At 47.0% G+C, this 23827-nt stretch overlaps 2 protein-coding genes across 4 annotated transcripts in view; both read right to left on the minus strand.

Moving 5' to 3' along the window:
- Elk (Eag-like K[+] channel) overlaps positions 1-9435 on the minus strand; it is a 44478-nt gene extending 35043 nt beyond the window's left edge. For 2 of the 3 annotated variants that reach the window (XM_025299897.1, XM_025299896.1), the window contains exons 1-2: positions 8980-9435; positions 4925-5035 (exon numbers count right to left, since the gene is read on the minus strand). In XM_025299897.1, the coding sequence (XP_025155682.1) occupies positions 4925-5000 (76 nt within the window). In that variant the 5' untranslated portion in view covers positions 5001-5035; positions 8980-9435. The remainder of the gene's footprint in view (positions 1-4924; positions 5036-8979) is intronic. The other variant, XM_011150447.3, reaches the window with a different exon arrangement.
- Positions 9436-17810: 8375 nt separating this feature from the next.
- Positions 17811-23820, minus strand: Nop17l (PIH1 domain-containing protein Nop17-like). Its single transcript, XM_011150448.3, has 4 exons — positions 22452-23820; positions 21142-22332; positions 20237-20673; positions 17811-19781 (listed from the first exon to the last, which is right to left on the minus strand). Exons 1-4 carry the CDS (start codon positions 22974-22976, stop codon positions 19337-19339), a joined length of 2598 nt encoding a protein of 865 aa, XP_011148750.1. The 5' UTR covers positions 22977-23820; the 3' UTR covers positions 17811-19336.
- Between the last annotated feature and the right edge of the window lie 7 nt (positions 23821-23827).

Genomic DNA, 23827 nt, shown 5'->3' on the forward strand with positions numbered 1-23827 from the left:
GCGTCGCGCTGATATTCTGACGCGGCTATATTTACAGTTACAAGTTGTTTATAATTTTCTCGATCGAAAACTCGATCAGCTGCAGATTCATATTCATGGAACGATAATCAACTCAGATCGGTATTTTTTGTGCAGACCAAGTAGCGATCGACGAATAATTGCAGATTCATGATGCTATGATTGTGTGCCAAATAAAGACAGCTTGTGTGAATACCGGTTTGAATATACGAAACCCTACCTAGAAAACCTTAAAAGCGCGACGCTATATATATAGAGTACGTACACAACGGCATGTTGAAAAGAGAGAAAGAAGAAAAGAAAGAGCTTTTTGGCATGCTGTAGTAAAGCTTAAAAGCGCAGCACAGCAAATATATACGCACAACTTAAGTGTATAATGATTGTGTAATGTAAGTATATATTTATAATATAAAAATATATTACATACATGTATATTGCATATGAATATATGATAAGGAAATATATGAACATGTAGCAGCCACATATGTGTACAAGAAAAAAAAAATATATATATATATGTAATATATATAATGACATATGTAAAAAAAAGTAAAAGGAGAACAGAGCTTTTGGACAGAGCTGGTGGACTGCATGGTATATAGTTTGAAACTTGTTGTGGGAGTGCATCAAGATCGTGCAACGCTCTCGCACACGTCCAAACATTGTGACAGCTACACCACTTTAGAGTGGACATCACCAGACCATCGCTATACATATTACAATTGGAAGTTGGAAAGCGTTGAGAGGGAGAGCGAGGGAGATATCGACTCGCGTTGCGCGCCCGTTTATGCGTTTATCTCCTTTATGATGTTCGAATTTCCATGCATCTTTTTAGCGCGAACCTCGCAGATCAAAGGCCATGAGTGCATCCATGAGCTTCGTTAAATGCTGATATTTCATGTTATATTTACAAGCTGTGAAATAGAGAGAGAATAAGAGAGAGAGAGAGAGAGAGAGAGAGAGAGAGAGAGAGAGGAGAGAGAGAGAGAGAGAGGGGGGGCAGGGAAAAAAGAAAGAGCGTGATTCCATAGAATCATGTAGGTAGCAGCTCGCATGGTTTAGCCACTATTTGCACTGGCTCTAACCAAAATTTGTTCCAAAATTGGGAAAACAGCGAGCGCTGTTTATAAAGAGTATGTGTGCTCTCGCGATGAGCGTTCGATCGCTCTTCAAATCCCGAAGATTGAATTGTCGAGGAGGAGGAGCGACGAATTTCTCGCTGGAGGCCTCGGGGGACAGTTCCGAGCAATACGAGAAAGAGAATGGGGGAGAAAGAGCGCAAGAGAAGAGTAAGAGATGCCTCGCTTCATGATGAATGCGCGCGTCTTCGTCGATTGAATGAATGTGAGGGAAAGCCGATAGGACGCGAGATTTTCAGTGAAGAAAGAACCTTGAAGCGAGCGAGTTATCCGCGGCGCAAGTAGTAACGTCCCGACTGCGGTCAGCCGCGTTGCTAAACCGGCCCTACTCGGTCCAGTCGGACTCATTTCCTGAGAAACGCCACGCGAATAACGGCACTCTCCCTTTAACAATCCTCGTGAATAAAGCATCTCTTCAACGAACGATAACTTATAATTACATCCGCTCAAGGCCGCTCTGGCTTTTGTGAAAAATACCGCGGCGGATTTTGTACACGGAACATCCTGACAATCAGACTGAGATAATAATCATGGCGACTCGAGAGATATCGGTGATAATAAGATCAATTCTACAAATGAAACAGCGTAGCTGAGTTTTCATTTTGTAAAAGTGCAATACTTTCGCAGACATCGTCAATATTTCTTGACGTTGCCGTTTATTCCGCGTCCGAGTGATACGCGGCGTTACGCGTTTTGGAATTTCCGATCGCATTCGACAATTGTCGCTCAAGATCGCTCGTCGTCGATGGGGGTTCGCGCGATTCAGAATTCGCGCACCCTGCACCTGTGGCCGATGGTACCCTGGCGTCCCGACGATGAGTCGGACTCGGCGCTGGGAACATCCCCCACGCGCGAGGCTCATCGAATCGGAACGAAAATGCATAGCTTTGAAAACACAATCGATTCTCCGCGTGGCGCCGACGTTGAATTAATATTCCATGCAGCCGTCGCTTGAGGGTCGACGGACCTGGTGAAACGTAGGGTATACGCAGGTGTCCGTCGTACACGACGGCGACGGCGACGGCGCCAAGGGGTCGTCCGCGGCGACGGTGCACTCTAACACGCATCGATGTAACGACCGACACGCGGCGTCTCCAACTTTGTGAGGGCGACGAGAAGAGTGGGAAGCCGCGAAAGAATGGGAAACAATCGCTCGGGACACGTGCGGCGGGCCGGGGAGCGTGCGGGGAAGCTAGGGGAGGAAAATACGCGAGGGAGCAGGTGAAGGAAAAAGGGAAACGCGAAGATGCATATTTAGATACGCGGACAAAGGTGGACGCATATAAATCGACGGCAGACAGGCCGTTGTGCCGTTTTATTTATAATGAAGTAAAACGCGTTAAGTGACATACGACTTTTCGTGCGGAAGTCGCGGAAGACCCGCGAGATTTCTCGGTATCGCGGGGTAAAAAATAAGCCGTCGTCGACGACGATGATGACGATGATGAACGAGCGATGCTTGTTAAGGATGCAACCGCAGCTTTAATTCGCTTAAGATGACGACGTTGGCGATCCAAGCGGCCGCCTACTTCTCGTAATTAGATTCTTCGAGGCAGCGACCAGGCAGGCAGGTCCGAAGTTTATATCGCCGCGACTAGAACTCGACCCCTCCAAAGTTAGGTGTTAACTAACTTGTAGATCCATAGGATAAGACAGACAGAGAGAGAGAGAGAGGGAGAGAGAGAGAGAGAGAGAGAGGAGAGACATGGGGAGGGAGGATTCGGCGCACGCTGACGGAGCCAAGTTTCGCTCGGTGGTAGATAGCGGTCGGTGGTCGGTCGGGAGCGGTTGCTTGTTTGGTCGTTCGTGCGGCTGTGTACTTGCATTGTACACGCGAGCCCGTGAGAATAATCCCGGGAAAATTGCCGTCGCAATTCTCTTTAGTTACATAAGATCGCCGCATCCATCACTGTCGGCGGAATTTTCAGCCGGCAGTTATTGCGGCTCGCGAGCGATCTGAGAAACGACAAATCCGCTTTTTCCGGATTTCCGCAATCTGAAATTCGAACAGGGGCTTTTCGAGGCCACATCAGAAGACGCGGGATTCTAAGTTGTTTAAATATCCCCTTTCACGTCACGTCACATCGACGGAGCTCATCATTTAGCCGAGATGTAATTTCTCTGCATAATATGAGATGATAAATTGCAAATAGTTTCAACAAGATTCTACCGGCCTTTTCAATCTCCCTTTTTCCACGATCCCTGAAAGCGTCGATTTTACTGTCATATTCCACAGACAGAAAGAAATCCATTCTATAAAAAGATCCGAAATTTCATAAAAGAGAGCACATGTGCAAACTTCTCTTCGTAATATAATAAAAATCTTCGAATTTCAACGGCGATCTGTCTCTGCGAAATAGCTCCGCCGAATTTCCGATCGAATGAAATCAAATTCAAATCAAATCGTCGATGAAGCGTTTTCGCGCATCGTGGCCTCCGGTCTCGAATCGAACATCAGCGCCGCACAGTCCATCGAGATTCAACGCGTCTCGTGTCATTAATGCCTCTCCTACGGCTAATGCACGTGCCATTGGGCTTCCCTAAGGGGAAGCGCGACATGGTCGGGCATTAGGCTCCGCTAAATAACGAGAATGCTATTAGGCTACCGATAAACCTCGACAAACGAAACGTGAGCGCGGTTCATCCCAGCCTGGCCGTCGGGTGGTTTAAGTTCAGGTTTGTCAACGTATTAACGATCCAACACCGCCGACGCGTTATTGTCCTCTCTGCATCATTCACCTGCCGTTATCCAAATATGATTTTCGTGAGTAGAGAGAGAGAGAGAAGGGAGAGGCGGACAGAGAGACGGAGAGAGAGAGCCGCACGATGCAAAGCACCCTCGGATCGTACACACCTTCCTTCTTTGTAGTCCTTCCAACACATGACCAGGATAAAAGAGCGCACCCTCATACCGTGGCGAGGTTCAACATTAATCGAAGGAAGCAACTGAATATTGGATAACCTCCGGTTATCGTGTGAGATGCTTCCCTCTTCCGCGCAACGGAGCTTTCCGAGCAAACTTCTTCCCTCGTGACTTTGGTCCCCGCGCGACAAAAATGCGAGAAAGAACTCTTTGATACCCCCGCACAACGCCCGTCATAAAAACGTATGAAGGAAGTATTCGCGGTGTGAGTGTGCAGGATTTTTCCCGAATCATACTTCAATATGATATTGCTGAAGCTTAATAAAAAATCGCGATGCAAAAATGTCAAGGAATCAATATTTTTGATTCGCAAGCCAATAAAAAGGACTTACTTATCCGTGAACTGAATATCAACAAGACAGCTGAATAATAAAATTGCATTTTTTAAAGTATTTCCCGATAGGATATATCGAAACAGAATTTTAATTGAAAGCTTAGTTGGAGAGATATGAAATATTAAAAGTCGGGAAAAAGTTGCGATAAAAAACAACGACTTCCCATGATATTTCCGCGTTGGAATCTTCAATTCGCTGCGATTGAGCTTTCGAGCAGGCTGTTAACGTATTGCATTTTGGTGTATCCTGTACACTCGCGCGAATCAATCTCCAAGAGAAAGAAGAAAGTGATCTTATAAGTATAGAGCCTTGACATATCAATATTTTTCCAAGCGCAATTTCATTCGCTTGCGAGCACTGATCGGCGGTGAAATATATATTGACTCGTCGCGTCGTAGGCACGAACATACGAACGGGAAAATGAAATTGAAGAGGAAGGGAGAGAAGGGAGAGAAGGAGAAAGAGAGAGAGAGAGAGAGAGAGAGAGAGAGAGAAGAAGAGAGACTTACGGGTTCCATCGAAACGTGTGGCGATAGTATCCAAGAAAGTGTTCTGCGGCGCGAGGAGACCCTTCCTGACTGGCATTGGTGCCGCTCCACCGCGCTGCGAAGCGCACGAGCCTGCAAAATGCGAATAACGCAATTATTTACGATATTATTACTCACATAATACGGTTAACGCGGGCATTTCGACACGAGTCATTTCTGACACAGTGTCAGAACTGTTTGCCAATAAAACACAATCCAATAAATGCAACCGAGCGCACTCGTTCTCTCAACGACCTTTGTATATCTTAATCGAAATCCTTGTTGTTTATTGTTTTATAATGCTATATTAATACAATATATTAACTTTTCGTAGCCGTATTTATTTTTTTTTGCTGCCGCTTAGTTGGACAGTGTCTGTGATAGCCGGCAAGTGTTCTGATATACCTTTTCTCTCTCGCATGTATAATATATTGAATAATTTTTATTATCATATTATTATTTTATACTTTTTATTACTCCTATTGTTATCTCTGTTAAATATATACATATACGCACAGATATTACAGTTTTAAATTTATAAAAGATAAAGAAATTAGTCGCAATCATTATCTTTAGAATCTTTAGAAGATAGGTAACTTACAAAATAGGTAATGTTTTAAATAAATAATGTATGTCTTAATTCTAGACAAAAAGAAATAAAAACTTTTGTTTTCAAATAAATTACCAGATGCCCGAGTTTTTCTCCAAGCGCCAATTCCAATGAATAAAAAATGTGATATGCTGCAGTAGAAGAATTCGATATTTGTACGTGTGAATAGTTAAAAATTCGATAATTACAGGGCTTGAATCTTGTGCTCCGGCCAATTTGACGCATGAGTGCTGAAGTAGATTCAAGTCGACACGCGTAACGATGAAACTGCACACACGGACGATTCATGCCCGAAGATGTGTAGAGAATCAAGAATTTTCAAAAGATAACTCGTTAACACTTCGAGGCTCTTCATTACCGGGTCATTAGCGGAAGTACCGAGTGCCGTCGTAACGCGCGTTGTTCGTCGATACTCTCGACGGATGCCTTCTCTTTACCGAAATCGAAACCGAAAAAACGAGCCGGTCGTTCCTCGTACAGTTTCCCATAGTTGAGGAATCATTGACCGTTCATAGTCGAGTAACCGGGTTAGTACCCGGCGTTGTGTGTGCCTGGCATATCTCGTAAATATATATGCAAATTAGTCGCTCGCGTTATAACGCGCACCTCGGAGCATTCGTGTATTTAATGAATCAATTATGAATTCAATGGAAACAAAGAGCGAGAGAAGAAGAGAGAGAGAGAGAGAGGGAAGCTAAAGAGATAGATCGAGAACAAAGTGGAGGAAAAAATAAACTATCGGTGCGTTCATTCGTGAAGCATCGATCTTGTGTAATCATCGACGACTATCGGTGAATGAAAATTACTCGCGACAGATGGAATTGGAAATAATGCGTTATTCGCGTAACCCGAGTCGTCGAGCACACGTCAACATCGCGCGAAATAACTCGTGATCGACAAATTCTTTTTGCACGGATGTCGTCGTCGTCGTCGTCGATTCCCTCTCTCTCTCTCTCTCTCCTCTGATACCTGACTCGACAGAAATATTTGTCGCAATTCCGTATTCGCGCTTAAAACGTAATAAATATTCAGGAGCGTGCCGTTTAAGTTCTCATGTTATTTGCGCCCATAGAAATTTCCGCTCCTATCTGTGCGCGCTTAATATAAATTATTCTGGTTTTGCGCCGCACCGCGATGCGTGTGTGTGTGTATGTGTGTGTGTGTGTGACGCTATTTAATATCGTTTTCATAACAGCGGCGCGGATCTCATATAGCTCGACGATTTTTCGTTTTTAACACTGGAAACGTGATACCGAGGCTCCCGGCAGTTTGCCGTTAATAACAAAAAATTGCTTACATCCCTCGTCTTGCGAGATCCCTATGCTAAGAAAAAAAATGAACCCGCGATAGTTCCGATTACCGACCGCGTGCCAGAAGACTACAGTCGATCATTTTTGCAGCAAGTGTTGCACTACGGTATTAATGACGACGACTATATATGTACGTAGCTGCCGCTACTTTGTTGCTGGAACAACGAAACGATAATACAGTCGGCCAACGCTCAAGCTAACTGTAATTTGTGCAAGATCGATCATTTTTCCCCTCTCGCTGTATTTTCCGACGGAATCGGCAAACACTCGGTAATCGGGAGAAATATTGCTCCGCGTGGGAGGGAAAAGAGCAAATAAAAAAAGTCATCAACATTAAAATTTGAAATGCAATGTCGCGTAATGTATGTGTGTACCGGACGCTGTTTAATTTCAATAAAGAGTTTCAATGAAGAGTTTGGTATAATTTTTGGTTTGGCAGATCTGTTAGTGGAGATTAAAATTCAGCTTGTTCCCGAGACGGAGACTCACGAGGAGATCATCGTTGGAAAAATACTTTCTCTTTTCCCTCCCCCTCGGCGCCCTCCACCGAGCTCGTTTGACATTTCGAGCGAGGAGATCGCCGGTCGCTCTCTGCGCGCTCGAGCGCGCTGCGTTTTATCAGCCGGCGTTTAAGTGACGATTATTAATTACTCGCGTGCCGCGTTTGCCGAAGCAAATGGATAATGTAGCCGGACAGATGGGCGAGCTGCAAAAAATTATGTTTGATATCCGAAATTATGCTGTGCATTATTATAGGTCACGTTTTGTTGCGTGACTCGACGCTCTGATGATCCGCAGGTCTCCGCAGCTGCGAACAAGAGCGAGCTCGTCGGCAAATTCCGCACCGGCGCCGCGGACGGAGATCTCGTTTTATTTGACTAAGAAGCTCCGTGCTCTGTTCTAACAATTTCGCCCGGGGAAAGCGAAACTCCCGTCTTCGGCGTGCGCACGACGGGAAATCTAATTTGCGACTTTGTCCGGTGTGCATCGCGCGACGCGCAAGGTCTACCGAAGCTGCACGATGCGGTTAGCTCATTTTTCAAGAGCGAGCCAGCGCGAACGAAGAAACGCGTTATTCATTTCGCCGTTTTTCCACCCTCGCTCGTTCGACCAACAGGTTGCTTTTGTCGACGTACCGCACGAGATCTTTCGAGTCGAATTTCGCTGCACCGTTGAGTTTCGATTAAATCGTCATTAACTGCGCCCGACCAAAGCGACCGAGTCTCTCGCGTGCGGGCTTTACGAAAAATGTTCATCAATGCGGCGTAATCGTTATAATTGTCCGTCGCTGAAGGCTCGTAATACTGCACCTCGATTCATTCCACCTTTTTATCTTTTTATCTCGCTGCGGGCAGCGCGAGATAAAATCAGCTGCGAAGCTGTTGTCGTAAGAGAGGTATGCCCTCGGCCTCTCAGTTAAACTAATTTTGCAATATCGCCCATGCTTTGTGCATCGCATGAAAAATGAGCGATCAATAAATTATTATTATCGTTATCATAAATTAAAAGCGAGCGAGTGAATTAAACGCGGTTATTCCAGTATTTCGCGATTGTTCGCGCGCACACTGGGAGGAAAAATTTTGCTTGTTAAATTCGCAGCTATAATCGCACAGCGCCGTAATTGCGGTCGGATAGGCCCAGTTAAACGCGCTAAACGCTGGCATAATGTTATCGATGGTAACTTGACGGTATACCGTATCGCTGCTGTTACTTTTTTACGGGAGCAACGGAAAATACGATCCGCGCGCTGCGCGGATCGTTAAAACTCGCAGCGAGGTGAACGCGATTTTTCCTCCCGCTGTGTATCCGAGATCCGATCGATTCTTCGCGTCGCGACGAAGGCTCCCACGAAGGTCCTCGTAATCTTCCTGCAATGCCAACAAAACATCGTCGAGGACACGGTCGCGCGGGTAAACTATCTCGCGTGACAGCTACTACAATTGCCGACGTTATTAAAAAAGATTAGACGGCGTTATTGAGAACGACAGAACGATCACCCGCGGGACACAATCGCGATCGACGAATGAGAGCACGCGTCCGCCGATGCCCGTCGTCGCCTATCGCGGCCGAGAGAGGCAGCGCACCGCAAAGCACCGCTTCCCCCGGAGCATACCCACCTTGTGGAGAAAACCGGTTGCGCTCACTGCTCCAGCATCTTCAGCAACGAGTCGCGAGTATCACACACCCGATCACTCTCCTTGCAGCTCTCCTGGCAGCCCTTTTCCGCCGATCGAATGCAGGCTGATCGGCTCGGCCCGGCTCAACTCCGCTGCGAGGCACTCGATCGTACTACTACAGGATGACACAAGCGACAGCAATAGCAGCAGCAACAGAGCAGTAGCAGCGGTAGCAGCAGCAGCAGCAGCAGCAGCAGCAACAGCAGCTCGGGACGCGCACCGGCCGCGCGAATCGTCCGCTAGCAATCGCGTAACTGACCGAGCCGAGGGGAGAGATTCCGTCTATCCTGATGGCCCGGGCTCCTGGCTGACTTGCGCCCCTCGCGTCGAAGCGCAACATGTGGTAAACCGTGCTAGATACAGACACACGCGAGCCTCCCGGTTGTATGTGAGGGCACGAGCGTGTACCTTCGTAGTAGTGCACCCTCGGCAACCCGCTCTTTTTCTCTCTCTCTCTCTCTCTCTCTCTCTCTCTCTCGGTCTCTTTCTTTTTCCCTCTCTCGCTCGCTCGCTCGCTCGCTCGCACCTTTCCTGCGAAGGGAGAGAGAAAGCAGAACGAGCAGGGGTTGTGGACGCGCTCGCGCTCGCGCGCTTGCTCCGACGAGCGTCTGCTACCCTTTTGCGCGCGCACGTGTGTCTGAAAAATCTAATACGGTCATTAGTGGGAGCGCCGGAGCTGGGATTCTCCGCTTTTTTCGGGGCCCTATTCGAGGTCCGTCGAGCTCGTTTTTGCTCGCCGCTGATCAGCCACGTGAGCAATCTCTCTCTCGCCGAGGACGTCGTCTTCGTCGTCGTCGTCGTCGTCGTCGTCGCTCGATGCTCGCTAGAGACTCCGTGCGAGAACCGCAATTCGGGGCGGGACTCTATTTGCAATTTTACGTGGCGTGTAATGCGGGTAATAGAGACGAGCTTCGAAAAACTTCGACTTCGGGGACTTCAAGGAGTGTCTCTTTCTCTTTAGTCGCGAATTCGATCATGAATTTTGGGATTGCGAATTACGCGAATCGTTACGGAGCAAGCTTAATCTCGGGCGACCGCGACCGCGACCGCGAATATTCTCCAAGAGAGAAACACCATAATGGGCTTCGTTATGGACATTTATGTACAGTAACCCGCGGCGTAGCCTTAACGCACCGGTGTAATCAGGTTATTAGCATTCTGTAACCATCCACGTACGTTTCTGATATTAGCGCAAAGCTATTACAGTGATAGATTACTACTGCTCGCCGGCTCAACGCGCTACCGCTTCTTTGAATAATCAATAAATGACAAATCAATAATGCGTGATGGAAGATCCTAATAACCTACTTATCTAATCTACATCGTACTCAATATCACAACATAATACTATCGTATCAGTCTTACCATTAAACACTATCATACATATTATCATATCATAGCGCTATCGTATCTAATCTAATTCACTGGAAGGAAGCGAGGAGAATTGATTTCACCCCCGGAGCGCTCCTCGTTTTCAAGCTTCCGAATATTTTTTACGCCACCTGCAAAGCCTCGAATTGCTTCTTTTTTGCTTCATCACACTATTTTATTTTATTGGATCATCAGACCAATCGTACCGTCACATTACCGTATTACCTAATACATTGAAAACAAGCGAGGAGAATCGATTTCATCCCCCGGCACCCGGGGCACCCCCCTCGTTTCCAAGCTCCGGAATATTTTTTAGAGCATCTGCGAAGTCTCGAATTATCTCCTGTTCTTCGCGAAAACGCGCACAGTTTCGTGAAGTGAAATCAACGCAAACACGTGACGTCGATGCTCGAGACAAACTCCAGCGACTCGGCACTGACGGATCGCCGGCTAAGTTACTCCCCTCGCTGTTTATCCGCGTGGCCAGTTATGGGATGGAACATCCGTTATTCCGCTCACGGCGACGTCGTCGCGACGCTTAGCGTCGCGCGCGAGCCTCTTCCGCACGATCCGCGAAAAGAACGCGTCGCCCCCGCGGCCGATATATGTATTTTCGTTCGCCGTTCGGCGTTTTACGACGGTCGTTACGCGCGCGAGATGCCGCGCTTACCTTCTTCTTTTCCAAGGCCGCCGCGAAGGCGCGCCCCGAAGTAAACACCCTTCTCGCTTTTAGCCGAGAAAATCGGATTTCTTATGCAATTTTTTTTCACGCTCGCTGAAATATCGCGTACCACAAGCGAACGGACGCGCGCGCGTGTGAATGTTGCGTGTCAAACGCGAGGCAGAGTTGCGACGAGTTGCGAAATATTAAAGGAGAGAAAAGAGGAAAAGCAAAAGCAAAGCAAAGAAAAATGCAAAGCGGAGGCGGATCGACTTTTTCGCGCACAGACCGACGTCCGCGCGCGCTCGCTCGCACCGTGCCGGTCTATATTGAATAAAGTGTTGCCGTAGGTCAGTTTGATGGTATTGTATGAAGCGTACCGACCGAAGGGGGTCGATGACTGTATTCGCGTGCTAGCCCTTCATGAACAGGTCGCGGCAATCTGCAAGTGTTCCCGATATAGATCGTTCGTCGCGAAGGGAAGAGGAGGAGGACGAGAACAAAGAAAAAAGATGAAAAAACAAGGAAGAGAGAAAAAGAAGAAGAAGAAGAGAAAGATAGAGGGAGGGAGAGAGAGAGAGAGAGAGAGAGAGAGAGAGAGGGGGAGGAAAAAGAGTTCACAGGTCGGATGGGATTTGAAGCCGCGAAACCCGCAACTCGGTTATCATTCCTAATTTTAATACACGCGCGATTCGCCCGAATAGATGAAGATTCGGATAGTGAGCGAGCGCGTGCGAGCGCACGTCGGGAAAGCGATTAGGGTGAAGTACTACTCCGTTGCGTCGAGTCGAATTAAGGACGGCGGGGTAATCTTACGGGGATAAAATATTGAGAGCTTCGCGCGAGAGAGAGCGAGGTTTCGCCGGCGGAATTCACGAATTACTGCGCGGAGGAAAAATCACAGCTCGTGTAATGGGAACCGGACGAGGCGCAGCACTCGATGAAATGAGAAACGATGTCTCGCTGCCACCATGATCGAAGATACTCGTCTTAACATTTAGCTGTACTAAAACTCGCTTGCGATGCAACCGACTGATTGCGAGTAGAAATGTTCTGCAGGCATATTTTTGTTCTCACACGGAGAAGATTGTCGTTCTACCGCTAAAAATAGAAATAAGAAAGAATAGAAGTTGCAGTTTTGCAAATGAAAAGTGACTACTCGCGATTTATTTTCTTCTCTCTCCTTTTCTCTCTCTCTTTCTCTCTAGACAATGGTTATCTACGATAAAGAATGTTTGCTCGATAACAATGTCTTAAAATATACTCGTCACAGATTGTACGAAAGCTCATTATTATATCAAAGCAAGAGTTTTTCTCTCTTCAAGAGTATCATAAAAATTATGCTTTACGTGGAAGGCAAAATGGATGCTTGTTTTAATTTAATTTAATATTTTAAATATATTAGTTTCTAGAATTTGGTATTCTTGTTTCTCTTTTCTCTCTTTCTTTTTTAATTTAACATGTTTGATTAAGATATTAAACCTACTGGGATTTAATATATATTTGGAGTAAACCTGATGGTACGGTGGACTTGTAGTTCATTGTAATAGATTTGCGGATGTATCAACTCATAAAATATTCAAAAGGAGTAACGATTACTTGCAAAAGTGCGACATGTATTTTTCTGTTCTTATAATCGAGTCTTCGTCGGGTCTCCATGCTCTAGAAAATTCCGTTATACGACGGAGTTGTTTTTCTTCACGTAGACAACGAGAGGCGACGAATTACAAATTACGAATTGAAAAGGTGCGCGCCGGCCGACGTTCGGGCACGGCAGGACACGGTAATCGGGATATATTCAGGTTAATCAAGAGCGATAGCGATGCCGGCGGGTGTCGTTAACCCCGAAGAAATGGATGTTTCTGATCCATCAGCTCGTCGCTTCTTACGTCGCTCCAAGGGATGATACATCGTCGCGCCGCGTCGCGTTCTTAGAAGCTGCACGACAGGGAGAAAGGTGAGGACGATACACATCCCACACGTCGAAAAGAATATCTCCGCGGAGGAAACAACCTGCCTACGCGCGTCCAATAACTATCTCAACTACAAAATCTCGTGCTCTAAGAATACCGCGCGTTCGGCTACCGTTCGCGATTATAAAGCCGCGACCTAATTTTAAAAAGCCGCATTCCCGAGGCCTTCGCAGCTTTCAAGCCTTCGCGAACAGACTGTGCTGCGGGAGATTGAACATAATTAATTTTTTCTGCCCCTCCCCCCGTCCTCTTCCACATCCTCGCTTCCAAATATTTTAAGCTAATGTTTATATATATATATATATATATATATATATTCCGTGCACTTGTGTTGCAACGTTCATTTTTAAAATATTCATTACAGAATTTTGATTAATCCAGTCGACGATGCAAAGTTACTCTACTATGTGAGCGTAAGCAGAAATTGCATTTATAAATAAAAATTAATTTGAAAAAATTAATTAGAAAAAAAAGAAAAAAATAAATGACAGAATGTTTATATCTGACTCTCGGATGAAGTTAAAATTGAAGTCACAACCGAGGAAATTATCAACTCTGACCGTTGTTAGACGGCAAATTGCAGAGTTAGAATTGTTTTCCGGACAATTCTGTCTGCCGGTTGCTCGTCGGTTAGTTTAAGCTCAATTGGGAGTGATAAAAGTACTCACGGTAACGGTATGTAACCGCGGTTAAATAAATAAATTGTCCTCCCGTCTCAAGTGTGTCACTTCCGGTCCTCGTCTTCGTGTCTGTAAGCGAGAAATCATACTGTCGTGTCATTCTCATGCCTGCTACAACTCGCGTTGACTCGGCGAGTTCTGGCCGAGACGTGAACTTCGACTTCGCGTCGCGAGCACGGGAGCGAGACTCACAGGAGATAGTATCGCGGGTTTGCTCGTTTTCAGAATGGCGCGGCCAGGATCGATGGAAAATTCGCCGGCGCGATGTCGGTATCGGCGGATTACACGGATAACGGGCTGTATGCAGCGGACAACGCGAGCAGTCACGAGAGAAGCACAGGGGTCCATGTAATCGATATTCCCCGGTACTTACGTCTCGATAGGCAAACACGAAGGCGAAAACAAGAAAGGCCTCGGGGTTGAATAAAACGACAGCCGGTTTGTCCCGTCGCTTCGCTCGAAATAACCGTCGAACCCGGATGAAAATTCATCGGCGCGAGCGGTCACGTCCGCCACGAGTTTCATCTTCCGCAATTTGTTGCGTACCTTTAATTGTTCTCTCTGTCCTCTTTCTCCCTCCTTCCCTCTCTCTCTCTCTCTCTCTCTCTCTCGTTTCCCTCGCGAACGAGCTACCAACCCCTCGGTGTTCGCTTCTTTTTCAACCGTGGTTCACCCGAGGACGGAATTTACGAGCTGACGAGTGTTCGTTTCACGAGTCCGATTTACCCTTGCCGGCAGGTAGTCGCTAATTAATTATTAAATGTCACTTAGAGAAAGAAAAGAAATGCTCACGCGGAAGGGAATGTTTACTCGAGCCGTTTAACACGGCCAAGTCGCGCCCTCGCGCTCCCTCTCTCTTTTTCTCTCTCGTAAATGTCGCCGAGGTATTTTCGGTTAAGAACCGCGTGTGTAACGCGGATCTTCTTGGAATAAAAGTCTTAAACGTGAGACCACGGCCACCGCCGCACCGGCGGCGACGCACCGCGTGCCTCGTAAATTTCGAGCTGCCACGGCGGTGATACGCGAACAGATACACGCTGGGACTTCTTCATACATTATTCAGGGGAAAGCCGACAGATAAAAGAAAAGAGCCGCGCGATGTAAATATTCGTGTGTAAAAAAGAAACCGAGTAGAGGTCGGATCACACACCGGCGAAACCGCGCGATGAGCGTGTGCGGCTTCCTCCCACAGGTCCCCGGGAATCCCCGCATGTGCGATCACTTATTGACGCGAAAGCCTCGCGGTCAAAGGGCAAATCGCAGCGTGCGTTTACATACCCCGAGCGACAGGCGTGTGTTATTTAGATTTCATCAAAATTAGCGGTCTCGGGGTGGTTCCGCGGCACGAACTTGCGTAACGAATTAAAGCGGACGCTCGCGCGGGACCACTTGGCGTCGTCTGCTGGCGACGGATAACGAGATTAAGTCGCCAGTTACGAGCGCGTTACGAGCGAACGGGTTCGCGAGATCGTCGCCGGGAGAGAGTCCTCTGCGCAGGAGCTGTTCTTCGCCCGTGTGAAACACGCTCCGTCGCGCGGGTGCAATTGAAAAGCGTGGAAAAGCGAAATTGGGGAACAACGCGCACCTCTCTCTCGAAATGAGGAGCGCTGGCGCTGACGATGACGAGTTACCTTCTGCCACAGTTGGAAAAGTTACTTTTTTTATTCGGGAACAAGGTAACGCTGTTGCTAAATCGTTATTGCAAGAGAAACAATTTGTTACCATTACGTCCCGGTGCTACTCTTTTCGACGTGTAACGAATCTGCGAGGATCGGAAAAGTTTCCTTTCCAAGACTAACTCGTCGTTACCACGTTACCCACGTCGGAAAAGAAATACGATACAAAGAAATGCGATAAAATGCAAGAAATGCTAACGTTACAGCTATCGCTACTGATAAGAAAAATAACGTCGTTACCAAGTCGGTAGTGAAGGAAAAAAGTAACGACAGCGCGTTACTTTTCAATGCTACTTTTCCGATACGTAACGAATAACGATGACGAGCGCGACTTTTCAAAAAGTAGTTTTTTCCGATCTCAAGAACTCGAGTACCTTACCATTCAAGAGAAAGAGAAAAAAAGGGAAGATATATATATATATAGAGAGAAAGAGAGAGAGAGAGAGAGAGAGAGAGCCGGACATTGGAGGAGATTATCGCCTCTCGTTATCGTTCGCCGCTCTCCCCGCGCTCGCGCTCATGCCTGTTACCATGCTTTGTAGCAGATAACGCAACGATCGTTCACCATCGGTCTTTATCACCGTCGTCGGTGCGCGAGCGAGCGAGCGAGCGAGTAGCGATCCATCGATACCACTGCTGTGTGCCCAATCCCGAAACTGTGTTACGCGGGCCGGCGAGCCGCGCGCGCGGCATGTCCGCGCGCCCTTAATATCGCCAACCCCGTTTCCCAGCTGTATTCCCATCCGAGCTCCGGCGCAGCTCGCGAATGGTGCCAGGTGCAATGACTGGTCGACGTAGCGACATTAAACGCCACCGTCTCAGCTGCACTGCCGCATTGCCGATGTCGTGCCGGCCGTAACCGCGGCACGCCCGCTGTGTACGTGCGCTCTCTCTTGCTCTCGCTCTGCCTGCCTTCGTCCGTCCGCTCTTTTCCACCCTCTCTCGTGCACGGTTTCACAGGCCACCGACTTTCTGAACCTTAAGGGGTGGACGACTTATCGACCTGATGTGCTAGTCAGGCCTACCACCCTTAATCCCGCCGGTACTTCAATCACGCGTTCCGATAAGCGTTCGGAAATTGGACCGGTCTCTCCTTCCTCTCACGGCCTTTCCTCGTCCTTTTCAAACATGCGCCGCTGGATAACTCGTTTCCCTCCGTCTTGGCAACCTCCAAAATTTATATATATATATTTTATACATACATACATACATATATATATATATATATATGTATATATACACGGCTAAATAAACATTAACCTTTTACGATGACGCTGTCTGACTGCCGAGCAGGACGTCATCCTGGGGGATTCAGCGCAAATTGCCACGTAGAATTGTCCTCGTCGCGACGGTAGATCCTCGCAATTAGCACCGGAGAATCTGTTGATTCTCTCGACTCTTGGAGCTCTCGAGGCGTTGAGAGGATGCCAAAGTCCCGTTAATTAGCTCACCACACACTCTCAGACGGGTTTCGAAATAAATCAACAAAAACATTTACACGGCCTTGCCGGTCTCTCGTTCGAGCTCATCGTTGTCGTTCGTCTCCCTTTTCCTTCGCCAGGACCGAGGGCGAACGATCTAGTCGACGTGAAGCACGGCGACGAGGATGTCGACGAGATCGCGATCGCGCGAAATTAGAACGCCGCATTCGCGTGAGTCGGCCGCTCTCGCCCGCCTCTCCTGATGGGACATCAATAGGAATAATACAGGGAACTAAGCGACGCGGCGAAAGGTACATAGGTAGAGTAGCGGAGTGTAACGACCTTACACCCCCGCAAGTAGCGGGATCGATGGTCTCGAACTCCGGGGGCGAACTCTCATCCGTGCGGCTCGCGGCGCGGCGACCCCGACCGTTTCCGCCGTTCGTGGGCTGTCCTACTTTTCGATCACGTTTCACCGTCGCCCGTTGTTGCCCTCTCTGCTCTCGCCCTCTCTTCCTCTCTCACTTTTCACGTCGTGTCACAGGTTTGCACGACTCGACATCCCGCCGACGGGCTCCGCGACGTTTCGCCAATACGCCGTGACATACGATCGTGTGTCCGCGTTTCCTGCACCGGCCGCGATTTTCGAGAAGGCAATTTGCCCTTTCAGATATCGCCGTTTCGCTGAATTTCTGCAGAGGAACTCGATCTACGTGTGAAGGAGCGGTGGTAGGAGAAAGAGATTTTCCTGTACAGATCGTCTATAATTAAATAAAAGCAATATTGTGAACGCGACGTTAACGATATAATAGAGCAGCACAATTATACTCGCAGATATTCTCTGAAATTCACGGAATCGCACAAAGAACTATGAACTAAGATTTTCTTGGACCATGGAAAGTAGACTGACTATTTTCTTTTTGCCGTCATGCTTTTGACACTTATTACGGACGGTTACGACAATTTGGGGCTCCAATAACGCTCGTCCGTAAAAACACTTCGTGTTTTATTTCGTATTTTGTATGTATATATTATTACAGGAATATATTGTTGCGACGTGCGAACGTAACGATTTGTATGTGTGTATACGGTTTATCGTGCGACACTCTCGCACCGCAAAGTACGCATCGTGCGAGCGCTCACCCGCATGTGGGACGGCACGTGTGTGCTCGTGCGTGACCTATTGCTCATTAACGGTAAAAAATCTCTTGCGCGTCGACGCAACGTAGGAATGGAAGGTGCTGAGAGCGCGGATATGTAAACGTTTCACCCGCTTGCGGAGAGACGATCATGCTCGGTCCGCGGAGATTATGTACACTCGATCACCACGACGCGTCGGAGTGTATAATAATTGTATAAAAATTCGCGAACATATCACGTCGAGAAAATCAGCCTATTGAATAGGAATCCTGATTTCGATTTGCGACGACGATGAATCTTATCAAATCACGAGTTTTCCTCCTTTCCCTTTCTCAAACGCGCGGACAATTTTTGGCATTTTTTTTCTCCTTTCTTCGTGATCAACGGGGACTCGCTTTGTCTCTCTTTCTATCTCTCTGCGGCAGGCAATCGACGATTTACGCGACAACTGCAACGAGACGGTATCCGTTATTATCCGATACAGCGTCGTCGCTCAACGAACAAAAACAATCGTTGCGACGCGACCTCTTTCCTTCGTACGCACGATGGCGTTCAACAGCCAGTATATTATGCACACCAAACATAGCTCCGCGCAAATACACGTTTCCGCGATATCTCCATCGGTGCACAACCTATGGATTTCCGTTTTCCGTCGCGTAGTATCGGCAGTTTTTCTGTGCAAGTATTCTGCGCGTTAAATGCTATGTAATCGATTGCTCATGATTCAACAGAATTCACTATCTGTAAGTAAAATTCATATTCACGATGCCGCGGCTATAATCTAACACGAACGAAGACAAAAACGGAGAAACCGGTATTTCTTTTTCTCATATTAAAACAAAAATGTACAATAAAAAATATACGTTACGAACGTGAGAATCATAATATATGCGTAATATATGGACAATTCGCCGTATATATCCGCCAGCGGTCTCGCATACGACGTCGTTCTCGACGAACGTTCAATTTTCTTTACAACACAATTAGTCAAACTCCTCTCGAGTTGACGAGATAAATTTTTTACGTTTAAAAGCGAGGATCTATCACACTAATTCGACTGCTCTAAGAGACGAGTCGGGAGATGGGTGGCTGCTGCTGGGTGATTTTGTTTCGCCCGACTGTTTCTCTTTCTTCAGGTTACTCTACACAAATCTAACGTTAATAACGTACTAGAAAATTATTATCCCGGTCTATATGTGGCTTCCACCTTCTCCTGCTCCGATACTAAAACGAAAATGAAAATAACTAGTCTCACATGCAATTCTGCGTTTTGAAGGTCGATGAGCCGCCGGAAAGCGGGCGGCAACTGCGACTCGTATTATGCGGCTATCACATGATGCGTGCGTTAAGCTCTAACGTAGTCGTCCTCAAGAGTCTACATGTCAAGGTCGAAGATCAGATCGTTTTTGAACTCCAGCTGAACGATGTCATCCTTGGTGTCTGTGCCCGGCGCGTCGGACACTTCCTGGGCCTCTTCCTCTTCTTCTTCTTCCTCCTCCTCAGTTGGCGATGGTTTCTCGTCGACGTTGGATTTACGTTTATGCTGCAGCGGATGCTGGTCGTTCGTGTTCAGCTTCGCGATTTCGATATTCGCGGTCCTCTGCTGCCCCGATTGCCTGTCACGCGTGAGGATGGGTTTCACGGCGTCGGATGATGCCTCTTCGCTCGGGGAGTGCTTGTGGTGCGGCGTCTTGTTGTACTTGCCTCGCTCTTCAGTTTCAGAGTTCTCGCTCTCGCTCATTCGTCGCTCGTGAGCGCGCTTTTTGTTTCGCAGTTTACGCTGATTCTTCTTACGCTGCCCGAGAATACTAGAATTGGATCTGAAAAGAAGAAAAGGTAAATTAATAATCAGTTCTTGGGCGACGTCGTTTCACGATTGAGCTAACTATAAAATATGTACAAGCTTAAATATATCTTTTTGCTTCAAACATTTTTTTAGAAGTATCTTTCTAAAAACTTTTGATATTCTTTCTTGTTCTGAAACTTTCTAAAAGTTTCCTCAGGAGCGATGATGAATCTTTTTCTCTAGTGTGAAACATTTTCGAATTTGGAAATTGGGCCATTTTTCACAAATTTACATTGGAGGAAAAAATTTACATATATAATCTCTCGTCTCTATGATATCTAAATTATAAGTACTAATTACAGATGAGATAGCAATTATAAATAAAATATTAACTATGAAATATTTTAATGAAATAGCTTAACTATAAAGATAAAAATAATAAAATTGAAGTTAAACGACTATGAATGACCCATTCAATCATCGCAGTACCTAAACAACTGCCGCGATACCACGTCGTTGAATCGCACGGTCTTCTTTAAACTGGAGCAATCGGACTCGGAATTGATGTCTTGCACAGAGTCGTAGTGGTAGTCCGTACACGATGCCGGGAGGCTATTCTCGTCGGCGCTCGATTCTGAGACGGAGCGCGAGAAGTCACGGACGCGACGCGATTTCAGTATGCCTTTCGAGTGCCTCGTACTATTGTTGCTGTTCGCCAATTCATCTCCGCTGCTCTCCGATACCGATCTCGACTTCTCCGCTATGCGCGCCTCCTCTTGCCCCTGCGCGGCGATAATCCTCACATTTCCGTGTTCCTCTTCGTCGTCTGAATCCTGCTGAGTCGGACGGATATCGATGATAACACTGTCACCCCGCGGCGCTATGGAAACTTCTCTTTTCGTCAGAGACTCGTTCTCTGAAGAGGCCTGTAAAAATAATTTATTTGTTAAAGACGATATAAAGAATTAACTTCGTAATCTGTCTTTGAATATTTCTCTGTTTACCAATATCCCCAGCCCCAGAAAATATTAAAACGCTTCAAAATGTCTTAGATCCGTATTAATAGCCGTCATTTTTAAAACTTAATTTTACTTAGATTAAAAACTACTCTCATGTGAAATAGATTGGAATTTAGAGTTAGTTTCTTGTATGAATCACATGTATGTGAAATGTTATATTCCACGTAACCACGATTCAGCTGAAAAATTCAAATCTAATTTCAAGTAATGTAAATACATATCTATGAGACAACTTTGAGGCATAAAGATATTTAAGACTTATATTAATATTTTTCTTAGCATGCACATATGTATGTATGAGATTGGAACATGCCGTACATTTTTTTCGAAGATACAGTCAACGTATAACGTACCATGAAATTCCTAATAAATTACCATTAACTCTTGGAACTTGCTCCTAAACGAGGCCGCAGTAGGTAGATCCTTCTCCTCCATAAATTCCGTGTCTAATCCAGCGGAATATTGCTTCACATTTTCGATATCCCTCACCGTGATGCTGAATACAACATTATTGTCCCACGGTTCAATCGCCAACGACTCCGGCTCGACGGAATGATCACCTATCTTGAGACACAGAGAGTAGTGTTGCGGGAAGAAGCCAGCACCCACGGATGTCAACAAGACATGCAGGCCTGCATTGTTCTCAAGGATCTTATGACATATCACATCGGGATTTACATTTTTTACATTCACAGTGATAGCTAACTGATTATTATAAATGTTACAGGTGTACGCAGGGAGATTGTACTTAACGCTAGAATTCATAAATGCATCAGCTGTCCCAGTCGTGTCACTAGTCCGTAAGACGGTATTCGCGCACTTCCTTATCGCTTCACTCGTCTGGTCTAATTCTTCAGCTTCATGTATGCTTTCACACTTCTTAATCAACTCTGCTTTGTTGTCGGGCACGTTCTCCTTGCCAACGTCTTTGGATATGGGGCTGCTCTGATCACTGTCAACTCCGCTGTCCACTTTGGTGTCAATCGTCGGCACCAGCGACCGGATTACCGGCAAGGTCACGATTAACTTCTTGTACTTTGCATCAAATTTGGCGTTACCACTGTCTCCGTCCACGGGATATGGCAATGGCAAGTCTAGCAGATACTTGGCAGGTTTCTCACTCTTCAAAGTGAGAGACCGCTCGTGTATATCGAGTGTTGCATCGTTGGCGCTTTTCAACAATGGCAGATCAACTGTAACCACAAGTTTCTTGGGAATCGCGGCATATAGCTTGGCATCTTTGCCGAGACAAAAATCTTCCATCTCCACATTGGACTGATGCTTAACGGTGAACTTGGGAGTGACATACTTCTCATCCAATGCCTGTTGCTGCTTATTCTTGTAATACGTGCTAACTGGCGCAACACGTTGTGGCACCTCCTCTTTTGTCTTCAAGCATCTCTCACGACTTTCATCGTAGCTAGTCGTCAGCTTTTGGTAGATTTCTGAGTCCATGTCCAATGGCTCCTTTGGCGGCTCCTCGGACGGTCTCCTAATGACTGTAGGATGCGACACTCCTTTGAAACTGATCTTAGGGAACTTGAGATTCTTCCTATCTAATTTCACCTAGCAAAGGGTACAGAGAGAGAAATATAATAAAGATGCGATGACACTAGACAGGCAACATGTAGATGTATTTCAAGCAGACACAGTTAAAACACACAATTCAACTGTAGCGTACAAACCTTGAAGTTGTTCTCCACACCGTCCATCGCTGTATTGTTAACGATTTCACGGAAGCGAGCGTTCTTGGATGCCAGGTAGATGGTATCCGGGTGGAAGACCACGTCAAACACCACACAGCGCACATTCTTCTTGTCAAGGTCATCGCGAGGCGGTATCAGCGTATATGGAATAGACCAGTGTAGGCCACGGTGGCCCTGCTCGTAAGACGGCTGACTGGTCGGCCGTGCAACCACGTCGTTCTTGCTGATATTCAGGAAGCACTTCCTCTCGCCGTTCACGCTCGTTTTTATGACGTAACCAGGCTCGGGGTTAACGAACGTCACGTCTACGCCCCGTTCCTTCTCGAGCTGGGTGATCTCCTTCTCGTAGGTCCGCCTGTTGTCCGGGTCGCGTACCTCCTCCGCGTATTCGATCAGCAGTTTGCGAAAGTCCTCCTTCTTCAGACACTCGGTGATATTCTGCAACTCGTCGCGCGACACGTCCAAATCCTCCCAAGCTTTCCTGCGAGACTCGAATACGTCCATCTTACGATGCGCGTATTTACAAATAGTCCCGTCGGTAGAACGATCGCGAACAGCGCATCGCACGTGGATCGTCGCGCCACCGCACCGGCCGGTGTCCGCACCGGCTGGGCTGCTCGATAAGCCGTCGCGGATCCGCCGTGCTGTGTCGCGCCGCGCGACCTCCGCCACTTTTGAACGCTTCTCTCCTCGGACAGCTCCGGCTTCGGGGATATTATCTTATTCGCTCCTTGTGCTTTCTACTGGACGAATTTTCCGTTCTGTCGCGAGTGAAGATATCTTCGCACACGGATGGTGGCCGCGAAGAGTCCCCGTGTTTCGCCTGATCGTGAGCCTTCACGACGATGAATTCGGCGCGTAGCCGATCCTACGAAACGATCTCGAGCTTCTGAGATGTTGATAAAGAGACGCGATCTCTTGTCGGGGTCTTTCCCAATCAATAATGACAAAGCTTCGAACGAGAGGACGAAGAGATACCGATGAAGAAGCGAAAAAAAACTTCCGTATCTCTCTAACGAGAAGATAATTCGCGTTCCGTTTATATCGAGAGCCACTCGACTCTTCAATTTCTCGACAAATTAAAAGAATCGAGATAAAGACTTTGCGATATATTAAACATAGTTAACAAGAGTCGCATTGCTGCTCTTTCCTCGGCAACTTTGACCGCTCCGCTACGAATGTTTTGTCACGCGACTCGGACGTGAGTCACACGTCACACGTCTGAGCCTACGACACTCGTGCAGCGTATGGTACATGCATTGGAAAGTGAAACGTTGCGTTTCACCCGATCGGCCGACCGGTGGGGGTCGTAGGCTATGGTGAAGACGTGGGGATCATGCGGCGGTTTGCAGAAG

The sequence above is a fragment of the Harpegnathos saltator genome, unplaced genomic scaffold (assembly GCF_003227715.2).
Source record: "Harpegnathos saltator strain DR-91 unplaced genomic scaffold, Hsal_v8.6 scaffold295, whole genome shotgun sequence".
NCBI lineage: Eukaryota > Metazoa > Arthropoda > Insecta > Hymenoptera > Formicidae > Harpegnathos > Harpegnathos saltator.